The sequence below is a fragment of the Sminthopsis crassicaudata genome, chromosome 3 (genome assembly GCF_048593235.1).
Source record: "Sminthopsis crassicaudata isolate SCR6 chromosome 3, ASM4859323v1, whole genome shotgun sequence".
Taxonomy (NCBI): Eukaryota; Metazoa; Chordata; class Mammalia; order Dasyuromorphia; family Dasyuridae; genus Sminthopsis; species Sminthopsis crassicaudata.
In genome coordinates this window covers 568,820,705-568,834,636 of record NC_133619.1, presented here as the reverse complement: position 1 = coordinate 568,834,636, position 13,932 = coordinate 568,820,705, and the positions used below count along the sequence as shown (strand labels likewise).

Genomic DNA, 13,932 nt, shown 5'->3' with positions numbered 1-13,932 from the left:
AAATGAGTTAATCAGAGGAAGTACAAAATGATTGTGTCTCTATAAAATGAAATGGTTTATATATGTGTACATAGTAGGTGTACTTTAATTTGAAAATGTTTTCTTTACATGAATTTAACTGCCTTATTTTCTCTGACAGATATTAAAAATCAAAGTTTTATTTGATAATAATGATATCAAATAATGATAGTAAACATTAAGAATTGTTGGCTTCTAGACATTGCTAATATTGCTGCTAAACCTCACAACTATTAGAACTGATCCCCCTCTAAGTCATCTCAGACTAAATAATGGTGGTTACAGCATTATTATCTATATATTCTGTGGCTAACCCTCTCCATTGTGTTGGTAACTTCTGGGATCTGTTATATCTGGATCTTCAATATTTGGGTGATGTGTTTTAATGGGTTTCCACTACTTTTTTGTAACCCTGTCTTTTTGCAAAATTTCATTTAATAGTTGCTTAGAATTTTCTCCCATATTTCAGTCTGCATTTAAAATATCTTTCTAAGAGAAAAAGACTAGAAATCAGGAATTTCATTGAGTGATAACTAATTCAGACTTTCTGGCTTAGCTTTTTATAAATCTAAAGGTACATGTTTTTAAAATAATAAATTTGGAAATGGATTTTTTTATTTCTAAATGCTTAATGGTGGTGGTATCTGTATGTTATGCATTTTTAGATGACTTGTTCAAGGTGCATAAAGCAAAGCCAACAATAAAATGGAGACAGTCATTTGAAAGTTATTTGAAGACCATGCCTCCCTATTATCTTGGGGTAAGATTGAAAGGTTTTTTTTTTTTTTTTGTTTTTTGTTTTTTTTTAATTTTAACGGAGAGCCAATTATATAATTAATGATTTGTTTTATAATAAAAGTTTTATCTTTGAGATTAGCACTTTGTGTCAAATGTTTAGATGACCATTGTATAGTAATTTCAAAGGAAAGTATTTAGAAATTTATAGTGAATTGATATAGTAGATTTGGGGTCAAGGTGCCTGGGTTCAATTTCAGCTTATTCTTATTAACTATGTTCCCATGCTTAGACATGTTACTCAACTCTGAGCCTCAGAATTTGCTCCACTTTCTCTAGTGAGAAAAACTAGCTAACTAATCCAACATTTCTGAGGTGAATGTGTGTGTCTTCATAAAGCAGACTATATTTACACAAAATTGCCTTGGTTATCTAGAAAATTTCATGCTAAAATTGGTGAGATGAGAATGGAAGCCAAAAAGTTGAATTTGGTTACCTGAGTAGAATAAACTTGAATTCTTCCTAGCTGTAATTCTGTTATTGATAATTTTAAATATGTTGAAGTTATATTTAAATGATCACTAATATAAAATATTAAAATTTTTATCAGGGCTTTGAAAATGAGTGTTGGAGCTGCTCAGTGGCCTAGAAAATTTAAGCATGTCATATTCAAAGTAAATATGGCCATTCCACTGATCCTTTTTTGGAACAGCATATAGTCGTTTATTTATATTGGAAATATATTTCAGTAATACTGTCACAGAACTTTGAATAACTTTTCAAGTGAGTGGTTCAAATAAGTTTTATTTGGGTTATTTGAAACATAAATGAACTCTAAAACTTTAGCTGATGTAGGAAACTCTCAGAAATTGTTAACATTAAAAACATTGCTAAATATCATTTAAAAATGATAACCAGAATTCTACTATGTAATGCCAGGATTTTATGAAGTTCATCTATTCTGATGCTGCTTTGCCTTTTCTTCTGCTAACATTCTAGTAAAATGAGAATTTGTAACTTAGAATGTCCAGCAGTGGCAGGGCCCATAGAGTGCATCTGGGCCATTGTTTAGACTTGTAGAGAAGTTGTGGCTTGGTCAAAGTCACAGACATAGGAGTACATGACAGTTGGTATTTGAAACCAAGTTCTTTGTGTCCAGAACCAACATGATTTTGACCTTGGAAAGAAGCCATTTGAGATTTTAGTCTATCTTCATAATGCCATAGACCCAGAAGACACTTTTCTCCACCATATCTCCATAGCAACCGCCGGGATTGGGCTGCATATTATAGGATTGTGACTGTTGTTTTCCTGGCTCTTTATTCACTTATGCACCAATTCACAAAATCTTTCCATATTTCTCTGTATTCATCTAAGAATTCTGTATCACATTTATATATCACAATTGAATATTTTGGTATGCATAGTTAAAATTTCTACATATGCCTAGGAGTGAGATTTCTAGATCAAAGAATATGGTCAGTTTAGTATCTTTTTTTGCATTATCCCAGACTGTCTCTCAGAATAGTTGGATGGAAATGAATTTTGAAAATAGTGTTTTTAAGGGACAGCTAGGTGGCACAGTGGTTAGAGCACCAGCCTTGAACTCAGGAAGCCCTGAGTTCAAATCTGGCCTCAGGCACTTAATACTTCCTAGCTGTGTGACCCTGGGCAAGTCACTTAACCCCAACCTCAAAAAAGAAAAGAAAAGAATGTTTTGAAGATTAACTTAGTTTGAGTCATCTAGGTGGTGCAATGGATAGAGCACAGGTCCTGGAGTTAGGAGGACCTGATTTTAAACCTGGCGTCAGATACTTAACTATGTGTCCATGAACAAATCACTTAACTCTGACCTCACCAAAAAAAGAAATAAATAGATTGGTGTAGTTTGAAGGGTAGATTGCCTGAGTAAGAGAATTCAGCTAAGTGTGCTGTTGTAGTTGTTTAGAAATAATGAAGGACCTGTCTAGAGTGTCATGAGGATTTAGAAGAGAATCTGAGAAATGGAAATGAACAAATGAGTTTGAGAAATAGAAATGATAAGGGATATATCAATTTGAGAAACATTCTTAAGGAGCAAGATTTCTTAAAAGACTGGCTAATAGAGGATTAGAGGAGAAGAATAATCATTTACTACAAGGTTGACAGATAGGGAAGGTAAGTGGATAAGAGCTTTGTTATCAGAAATAGTCTTTGGGGATGAGAGCCATTTATTTATACACATATGAATTAACTTTTTTACATGTTTCTATTTGAATGAATTAGGTAGCATCCAAGAATGGAGGTATACCTTGATAACTGGAGAGAAAAAAAAAATTGTGCAAGTGAGAGATCAGAGTTGAAGATAGAGATTTAGGAGTCAGCATAACAGTGATAAAAGCCATTAATTAAGGGTAAATTTTTCTATAGAGAGGGAATTTACAAACATTTATAAAAAGTATTAGGGTACTTAAGGAAGATTAAAAGATACATTGAGGTGAAGATGCAAGGAGTGCTTGATGAAGCTTACTAGATATAGTGAGGTGGTCATTTATAATGTCATTTTTGTATGTAGTACTTTTAAAGGTTGAAGATGTTTTACATAGTGTCATTTGACCAGCAAAACAGCTCTTTCAAATAGGTAGTGCAGCTATTTATCTTGTTTTATAGTTTAAGAAATGAGCTTGGAGAAGTCAAAAGAGTTATTCCAGGGTTATAGAAAAATATTGAGAGTCAAAATCATGATGTCTATTTGTTTTATAAGACCCCTGGAGCATTATTCTTTACATTGTATACTGGTGACTGCCAGGCCATTACATCTAGGGGAATATTGTAAAGAAGTGTGCTGGAGAATCAGAAGTGGATACAAAGGATTATATTTTAAAAGTTTTGTGAACTTAATGGTTTTTATTATTGGTAATATTCTGTCCTTCAGCTAGCATTTATTAATTGCCTGTTATTTGTAAGTTCTTGTACTAAGGCTATGGAAAGACAAAAGCTTTTTTTTTTTTTTTTTTTTAAAGAATGGAGTTTCTATTCCTCTAAATGTAGAATAATTTGAAAGGGTGGGAGTAGTAGAAGGTGGGTTAATATATTAACTTTCTATTAGTAGGTATAGATTTGTCTTAACCTTCGGCACCATTTTATTAATTTGTGCATTTACATGAGTAGTAAAATGATAAGATATAATTTATGATTTAGAACAAAGCTGTCTTGATTGATAATTTAACAGAATTTAAACCAAATGAGTTAACTTGTAGGCAGCTAGTGGTACAATAAATAGAGTGCCAGGCTTGGAGACTGGAAGACCTGAGTTCAAATCTAGCCTCAATATCATTAACTGTATGACTCTGGACAAGTCATTTAACCCTATTTGCTTTAATTTCCTTATCTGTAAAATGGGAAGGAAATGTCACATCATTCATGAAGAGTCAGACACAACTCAGCAAAACGATTTTTTCCCCAGTGGGCTTTAATGTGATGGTGGTATCTTTTGTATTCAGTAGTTATGTCTTTTAAATAGTTAAACCTGATTATTTTATCTCCCTTTATTAATGCTACCATAGTTTTATTTTCTTGACTGTTGTAATATGTGAGAGATTAAAAGAGACTGTTTTATGTTTTCAGACATGATTTTTTTCCTCAAAAATTTTTCTTTATATTTTAATAAGTTAGGTTTGAATACTTAATAACAATTTCTTTCTTTCTTTTTTTCCTTCTTAGCCCTTGAAGAAAGCTGTTAGAATGATGGGAGCACCTAACCTTATAGCAGACAGTGTGGAATATGGACTTAGTTATAGCGTCATTTCATACCTCAAAAAATTGAGTCAACAGGTAATATTAATAAATAGAAAAATAATTAGGTAGGAAACTTTTGGACTGGGAATTAAGATGGTGAATAAGACTGGAGCCTTTCTTATTGGTTCAGATAGCTTGGCTTCATATAAATTCACTTATCATTAGACTTACTCAGTACTTAGATCCCAAATTTGTATTAAAATTTTTCATAATTAAGTAATTTAAAAATCTATAAGAAAATGAGAAGTCATTCATAGAATAAGTATTAGATAAGATGATGTACACATGGTCTATATGCACTGAATTTATAGTTTTATGTTAAGGTTTTATAATTATTTCTGAACTCACAATTTCAAAAACAGATTTTCTTTGATGTGAACATTGCATGTTTAATTTGAGGTTTTTGTTGGAAGTTTTTGTTTCTTTTTATTGGAAGTAGTGTTATTTTCTTTTGCATATATTAAAATGTATTGGTTTTCTTTTTCCATTTTTGAAGTTTCTTGGGCACACTTAAAAAAGTAACAATAATGGCCATAATTCAAAGTAAATGAAGATACTGTGTCAGTTAAGTCAACAAATGATCTTTTATTTTTGCCAAATTATTATTGTGTGCTATGAAATATAGTACATGTTTAGGATTTATGCATCTGGAAACTGGACATTTCCCTTTGGAAATTGGCTGTTGACTATAAAATGCTGATGGACTACTAGGAAAAATCAAACAAAGTTTCTTGTTTAATGCCTTTTCTCCCCCCCTCTAATAATCTTTATATAACTATATCACTCTGCTATTTGGTAAATGCCTAAAAATTTCATTGTATAGGATAAGAAGTCATGTTGGGTAAATGTTGGTGAAATTTTTGTCCCTATCTCATCATTTTTATATATTATTATGTATAGGTCAATGACATTTTATAATTACTATATTGTAGTATAGTAGCTGTTTTTCATGAAAGTCTTAAGAAATAAGAAAACAGTTATGTAGTGAATTCAGCTCCTCTATGTGAAATTTTACCTTAGATGACTTAGAATTGTGTTAATACATAACCATGTGAATGAGAGTTTTGTTTCTTATATATGATTTTTCATAGTGTATCACATTTTTACTGAGTCTTTTACATAAGATTTAAAATTTTTTTTTTTTATTTTTATAATCTGATTAAAATGTGTAGAATATATCATGTCAACTTCTATTTATTTTGAATTAAGGCCAAAATAGAATCTGATAGAGTCATCGGATCTGTAGGCAAAAAAGTAGTGCAGGAAACTGGAATTAAGGTCCGAAGCCGATCACACAATCTGTCAATGGCATATAGGAAAGATTTTCAACATCTGCTACAGGGAATTAATGAGGAAGTTCCTCACAGACTTCTAGACCTCAACATGAAGGAATACACTGGGTTCCAAGTTGCTTTGCTGAATAAGGTAATTGTAATACATAATAGTACCACCTCAAATATGCTCCTTTGTTATTGAATACAATAAACTCTCTGTTATCTGATGTTCTGCCTATCAAAACTTTGTTACCAGCACTTCCACATGTTTACAGTACAGTAATAATTGATATTCATAATGTTGACCTGAGGCACTGTACAGTTTTGAAATATTTTCAGTTATCAAAGATTAATATCATTTATGTTTGGAATAATTTATTCTGATTCTTTGAAAATTGCTAATTCATGTATACTATAGAACTCCATTAACTATTTCATAAAATATGGTAATTGAAAAGACCTTAAAGATACTATTAGTAAGGCCTCTGGATCAGTAGTCACCCAGGATCAGCTTAAGTGATTTCAGTGGTGGAAGTTTACTACTTTAGACAACCCATTGCATTATTGTGTAGCTCTTATTTTTAGAATGTTGTTCCCCTTTTTTTTCAGGCTAAACTGGTTAAGTAGAATGTTCTGTTCTCTAACCATTTCCCAGATAAGAGAGTTTACTGTATTTCATTTTACATTTATGGAAGTATTGATTTAAATTTTCTCTCCTAAAACTTTAATCTTAGGATTTGAAGCCACAGACCTTTAGAAATGCTTATGATATACCCAGGCGAAATCTTTTGGATCACTTAACAAGGATGAGATCTAATCTTTTGAAGACAACCCGAAAATATCTTAAAGGTCAAGATGAAGGTTAGATGGCTGATTAATTATTTATATTTCCTTTGTTGTTCATACAAACATGATATCATTACTATAAAGCTTCTGTGAGGTTATAATAAAAACCTTTTATAGGAAGTTCTAGCCATAGATCCCAGGGCATTCTCTCCTTTTTACTAAATAACATTTGTTACTTGTTTCTAAAAAGTTGTGTGGATGTAAGGTAGTGAACATGGATTTTCATAGTAGGATTTCTCATTGGGCTTAGGTCTGTACCAGTGAATATTTATAGTATTCTGAAAACCCTGTGTAATATTGCTATAATGGAAATTATCACAACATATTTTACATTTTGAAGACTATTTCCACACTAATAATTTCACATGGAATTTATTCTGATGATAGTTTGGTAAATGATTATATAAGCAGTCTGATGAAATTAATTTAGCAGAATTTTCTTTTGGTTCTATTTTGTTAGATCAAGTGCACAGTGTTCCTATAGCACAAATGGGGAATTACCAAGAGTACCTCAAGCAGATACCTTCTCCTCTTAGAGAACTTGATCCTGACCAACCTCGTAGGCTACATACATTCGGTAACCCCTTCAAGCTAGACAAAAAGGTAACTTTTTAAAGGCTTTCTTTCTTAATATAATTGGGAGACATTTTAAAAATAAATTTAAGCATAATTTAAAAATAACTAATTTCTGGAACATGAACCAAAATGTTGTTAACTTTTTATTACAGAAGTTAAAATACCAATAGTAATGAAGCTTGATAGTAATGCATATCTTAAAAGTTGGGCAGAATAAAAATTTGGTTTGATTATCCTCATTCACTTCCTTTTCAATAAAAGGAACCAGTGTTTAGCATAGAAAAAATTTGACAATGTTTAAAAGAAGAAAAACCTCCTATAGACCACTATATAGTATAATCACTACTATTTCATCATGAAGGGAAGAACCCACTTCTGCCTCTCATCCCTCAATAATTTTTTTTTTAAAACTAAGAAGCCATGTGTATTTCATGTTTTTTAGTATGAATTCTTTCAGTAAGTAGGAATTCTGTATGTTTTTCCAGGAATAAATCAATTTCAGTATTATTACAGTACCTTTTCTCTGATTTTTGTTTGTTTTAAATGGTGATTTAAGACATTATTTATTTTGTATTCTTCAGTTTTCTTTGGTTATTTCTTAGTACTTCCACATAAACTTAACTAATAAAAAGCCTCTATGCTTTTTTTGCCTTTCTCATTTCCTTTTATAGCATTTTGTCCATACTGGAGTAATGTTCTCTAAAGCTTATGAAGATTTGAGTATTTCTAAATAATATATTGAGAATTATTTGCATCCATTGTCTTAAACAAAAGTGAATTTAAAGGGATTCGGCTTACCGTCTTGTACATATCTCAGTTTGTTCACCTGAAGACTAAAATAGAGATTTTTTTCCCCTCTCTTTGGGTTATTGAGTATGTAGTAGTAAGTGGTCTTTTAGGTGCATAATGCATGTTTTTAATTGGGACCTTAATTTTTCTAAGTGGGATCTTTTAAAAATTGTGAAATATTCTTGTTTAATAAGAATATGTTACTGGTTTTACTCATAGGGTATGATGATAGATGAAGCAGATGAATTTGTATCTGGACCTCAGAATAAACACAAACGACCTGGAGAACCAAATATGCAAGGGATCCCCAAAAGACGTCGTTGTATGTCTCCACTTCTAAGAGGAAGGCAGCAGAGTCCTCCAATTGCAAACAATCATATTGGAGGAAAAGGGCCTCCTGTACCTACTGCACAAGCACAGCCAGATCTTATTAAGCCTCTTCCTCTTCACAAAAGTTTGTTATACTTTTTTTTCCCTTTTAATTCTTCTTCTGAATTATATAATGAGATAGTCATTTTGATTAAGCATCAGATATTTTTTTATTTCAATGTGCACATTATATTTCCTCAGAATAAAATTTACTAAGCACTTGGATATTCATGCCATTGCTTTAGGGACTTTGACATTTTCAAAATGTCATTTGTGACTTGTAAATTTATCAAATAAAAAATATGACAATTTCTAAAGCTTATACAAAAGAAAAAGTGATAATTGTAAGAAAAGATAGTGTGGTATAGTTTCAATTTGCTAAATTATCATAAATCTGAAAATAATAATAATCATATCTAACATTAATGTAGCACTTAAAGATTTGCAATGTATTTTGCACTTACTATCTCATTGTAGCTTTACCTTTGAGGTATGGGTTTTAGATATGAGAACACTTGAGCCTCAAAGAAGTGACATTTAACAGATCTAGATCCCCACTAATATGTTCATGAGGCAAGAGTTAAAATCAAATCTGATTGACTCCAGGTCCAGCATTTTATTTATTAGTTCACAGAACAGTATTATCTGGAATCAGATGGCGTATGTGGTGGCATAGAGTCTGTTAAATCAGAATTCAAGTTATGAATTATGAGGTGGCAGTGACCTCAGAGTCCATTTCTTTCGAACCCTTTGTTTTATAGAGGAAGAATCTGAAGTTGAGAGAATTCAAGGAATTTGCCTCAGAGTCAGGCACAGAAATAAGAGCAGAGCTTAGGTTCCCATTTGGGGATGCTGCGCCTTCTTTCTTTCCAAGGCTCCTAATATCACCTCTTGTTTTCAAATCATAATAGCTGGTTAAGTCTAGTTATTCTTCCTTAGCACGCCCCGTGTAGATCACGGGGACAGAATGAGAGAGACAGGTACGGCATAGTCCCTTGAGTGAGGGGGATGTCATCAGTAAACATATATTCATTCCACTAAGTGCAGAACGAAGTATAAAAACAAATTATGTGAATTGTTTCTCTTTCACATGAAGTGACTGACCTACCATCTCTAAAAGGTACACTGCCTGCACATGTATGTAGGCACACAACTTGTTGGCTGCTCTGTCATTGTATAGGGATAGTTTGCCATGCTTAGGTGATGATCTTATAGTCTCTGACTAAATGCTTTCCCATTTGGCCTTGTCTTTATGACCTCTCTTCTCATCTTTGTTTTTAGCTTCAGAAACCACTAATGAGATGGCAGTGGATGATGTGGTTGAGAATCATGTTGCAGACCAACTGTCATCAGACATTGCGTCAAATGCGATGGATTCTGAGTTTTCACCACCCTCTTCTCCAGTCAGTTTATTGGAGCGACCAACCAATCATACAGAGGCTCTTGGCCATGATCATTTAGGAACTAATGACCTTACTGTGGGTGGATTTTTAGAAAATCATGAGGAACCAAGAGATAAAGAACAGTGTGCTGAGGATAACATACCAGCATCTTCACTCAACAAAGGGAAAAAGTTGATGCATTGCAGAAGCCACGAAGAGGTCAACATTGAATTAAAAGCACAAATAATGAAGGAAATTCGAAAGCCAGGAAGAAGTATGTGCTAATATAGATATACCTCAAATATGCTGGAGTTTTATATGACAATAGAGGACTATAATCTATTTGTGACACAGATCTAAATCTATCTCAGTACTGAACAACTTTAGAGCTTAAATGACTTTCATTGCCTTTTCAGTTCCATTTTGAATGCAAAGTTACCTCTCTAGAAATTGAAATTCCTCTCCCAGTATGCAGATATAATAATAGCAAAATTGTGATTTCTGCATTGTATATTTTTTTATTTCAGTCAATGAGCAGCAAGCATTTATTTATTTGAAGGTTACTTAAGATAGTGCTTTATGTGCTTGTTGGCTACATTAGGCCCAAGGTCCCGCATTACTTAAATTTCTTTGTCTCCCATCTCATAGTGCTATATACATATTGTAGACATTTAATAAATGTCTTTTGAAGTTGAATACCATGATAAGTATAACCATAGGGATGTGAACAGTGTTTTAGCTTAAAAACCAGTTATGTGTGGAGAGGGGAGGTGGTATTTATTGCATGCCTTCTTTGTGACAGGCACTGTGCTATATGCCCTTTGCAATTACTATCTTATTTACTCCTCTTGACAACTCCAAGAGGTAGATGATATTATGGTCCCTAACTGATAGTTGAGGAAATTGAGGCAAAGAGGTTAAATGACCTACTCAGGTTCATACAGCCCAGTAGATGTTTGAAATGTCAGTTTTGAACTCAGGTTTTCTTGAGTCCTTTATCCATTATATCAAAATACGTAGGAAATTATTTTAACTTTAAATTCACCATAGTTAACTTACTCATTTCATAAACATTTATTGAGCATCTGATAGTTGTAAAATGTTGGGAGGTAACAAAAAAATGTATGCAATTTCTTGCCCTCAAGAAACTTATAATCCATCATATGAAATATCCTAATTCTTTACACATAAAGCTTGAAAAATCCCTTCTCTACCCTCTCTCACAAGCACTCAATTTTACTTAAATTTTTTTTTCTTAACAGTCGAGAAATACTTGAGTAAAGAAATTATTTGTATCTTGTTTTAGTTGTACATATACAGATGTCTACAAAATTGATGGTTTTAGACCCATTACTTTGCTGGAGGAGCCATCTCAAAATATTAATGTTATAAAAATTACTTTCTTCTTTTGCGCATTTATTTTCCTTAACCACATGTATGGTATACATTATGAATCATAAATCAAAGTGTTAACATTTTTATCTTCATATTTTAGTATGTCATTATTTCTTTGTAAAACAAGTATCTACAAAAGATAATTTAGTAAATGATTACATGAAAACCACTTACTGAAATGTTGCTTTTCTTTCTTTCTTTTTTTTTTTTTTTAAGAATATGAAAGAATCTTCACATTACTGAAACATGTTCAAGGCAGTTTGCAAACAAGACTAATATTTTTACAGAATGTTATTAAAGAAGCATCAAGGTATGTAATCTGAGAACAACAAAACTGTTAAACAAAATAACTGGTCTAGCTTATGTAATTTTATAGAGGATTGTCTTTGACATTTGCATATGCATTCTACATATACTCCCATATATGGACATCTTTTATGTTTAATAAAATTTTATCAGTTAAAAGAATATTCAAGACTCCTCAGAAACCATGGAATAAATGCTTTTATATGTGAGGAGACTTTGGACTATTTCATCTCTCCCAGTCTGTTGCTTTGTTATCTTTTGTTTCTTCAATTTTTGATTTTTCTTATATATTGTAGTTATATAACCATAAATGCTGCTGATTAGAAATAAAAGATTGAATGGAATATTTTTATAGGTGGGAACCTTTCAAAATTAAATGGACTAATGTGGTACAACTAAAATTCTGGCTGACCTACAAGTGTAAAAACTGGTGAATCTAGATCAGATTATTGTGATTGACATAGTTACATGAATTAAGTTGAATTAATTTAAAAAAAATCAGTATTTTAAACCTGAAAGGAATCTTGGCAAACTCTGTGCTGCTCAGGTAATGATTTAAGTGAAAATAGAGCATCTTTTTCTTGGAAGATAACTTATTTATAGAGTAAAGACCATGGTACTGGAACTAGAAGTTCAAGAGACTTGGACTCCTGGTCCTAGCTCTCTCTTTGTGATCTTGGCCAAGTTTCTTCACTTTTTCCTCATCCAAAAAATGAGGGAGCTGGTCCTGAAATCTATGCTGGACCTGGAGCTGAAGTATTTGCATTTGCTTTTTTGATTCTTAATACTCCCTATCCCCTTTGAGGCATCTGGCAGTTGATAGAATCTCACTCAGCCTTATTTTTCCTCATCTACAGATGAGATGAGATGATTCCTTACAGCAGCTGTGGTCTCAGACTTGTAGATCATTTAAGATGAAGATGATAATGAGTCCCTTATGGTTTGGAAGATTTGAATTTATTGCAATTTGATCTAATTATGTTAACCTTACCAGTTTTAGAACTTTTTTTTTGTTTGTTTGTTTGTTTTTGTTTCTATATTTAATTGTACTATTGCTCATTTCATTTTTCTTACCCTTATGTCCATGCTTTGCATATGTTCTTGGACTTATGCCAAGAAGATTGATGTTTCAGTCATTATTTCAGGCCCCTATTTTATGCCATATTCTTAGAAATAATATTTATATACGTTTATTTGGTTTTTATTAAATTGTCCTCCAGGTTTAAATGATTATTTGGTCATTGCAAAGCATGATATCTTATCTTTATAGTAGTTTTATACTCATGTCTCTGAAGTCCTAAGATAAGCCATTTGTAATGTCATACTCTTTATCCCCTTTTAATTAAGTGGTGTTTTTTGTTTTTTGTTTCCCCTCACACAGGTTTAAAAAGCGAATGCTAATAGAGCAATTGGAGGGCTTCTTGGAAGAAATTCATCGCAGATCAAATCAGATAAATCATATTAATAGCAATTAAAAAGAAACTAGAATGTGGCCGCCTCTTTTCCCTCCCTTCCCCCCAAACACAAAGTAAAACTATGACTGAAGGAGTACACTGCTGTGATCTTTGCATTCGTTTTTGACAAGCACTGTTGGCTATTTGAAATACTAAAAGCAGCAAGTCTACAGATCCTGTTTTCATCATTTTACAGTGACCTTTCTTCATTTTGGTTTATTTTTGTAATGTGAAAAGTATCACTCAAGAACATTTTTATTTAACAAACTAAAACAAAAAAATCCCATAGAAATTCTTGCTTGTCATTGACTCTTGCGTGTCAATTTCCCTCAGGTTCTATTTTCTTAATCCAACCTTCAAAATTGTCACCTCTGTTAAGGTTGAATTTTGCCAAAAAAGGAAAAAAAAGAAAAAAAGAAAAGAAAAAAAAGACAAAAAAAGAAAAAGTTACTTTGTAATTTTTTGGGGAAAAAGCACATACATAAAAACAAGGTAATGTTTTGTATATACAGTTATTTTGGATATATTATTGTAAGTTGTACAAATGTATTTTGAAGAATATTTAAGAAAAGCACTTTTGTTATTCCATCAATAAATGCTCTATTTTAATCTTGTGTGTTTTAGGAAGTAGTCAAATTTAAAATAATCCTTTTAAGGAAAATTCTTGATCAGCATAATTTTTAAGTCATCATCTTTTTAGTATTAGAAATATTATACTCTTTGAAGTTTGTGTTTGTTAAGAGTTCAACATAGTCTTATCAAGATCCTTGCAACATATTTATATAATCTGATTGTTTCATTAGAACATTGACCTAAACATATTTCCATTATTACTCCATCTCCAGATTACAGGGAAAAACTATGGAACACAGGTAAACATATAATTAGGACCAGAGAGATGTGGCACAGGAAAGAATGCCTGAAGAAATTCAAAGAATAAAAGCTTAGAACTTTAATTAGTAGCTCTTATACTTCCCCTCGGCTCCTTTTCTTCTGTTTAGAAATAGCTGT

The 13,932-nt window shown here is 32.0% G+C and overlaps 1 protein-coding gene across 3 annotated transcripts in view; it reads left to right on the top strand.

Moving 5' to 3' along the window:
• Positions 1–13,530, top strand: part of INTS6 (integrator complex subunit 6) — a 78,714-nt gene extending 65,184 nt beyond the window's left edge. For 2 of the 3 annotated variants that reach the window (XM_074304783.1, XM_074304784.1), the window contains 9 exons: positions 684–778; positions 4,456–4,566; positions 5,740–5,955; positions 6,539–6,665; positions 7,111–7,253; positions 8,235–8,469; positions 9,666–10,040; positions 11,378–11,471; positions 12,849–13,530. In XM_074304783.1, the coding sequence (XP_074160884.1) occupies positions 684–778; positions 4,456–4,566; positions 5,740–5,955; positions 6,539–6,665; positions 7,111–7,253; positions 8,235–8,469; positions 9,666–10,040; positions 11,378–11,471; positions 12,849–12,942 (1,490 nt within the window). In that variant the 3' untranslated portion in view covers positions 12,943–13,530. Of the gene's footprint in view, positions 1–683; positions 779–4,455; positions 4,567–5,739; positions 5,956–6,538; positions 6,666–7,110; positions 7,254–8,234; positions 8,470–9,665; positions 10,041–11,377; positions 11,472–12,848 lie in introns of those variants that run through there. The other variant, XR_012488453.1, reaches the window with a different exon arrangement.
• Positions 13,531–13,932: the final 402 nt, after the last annotated feature.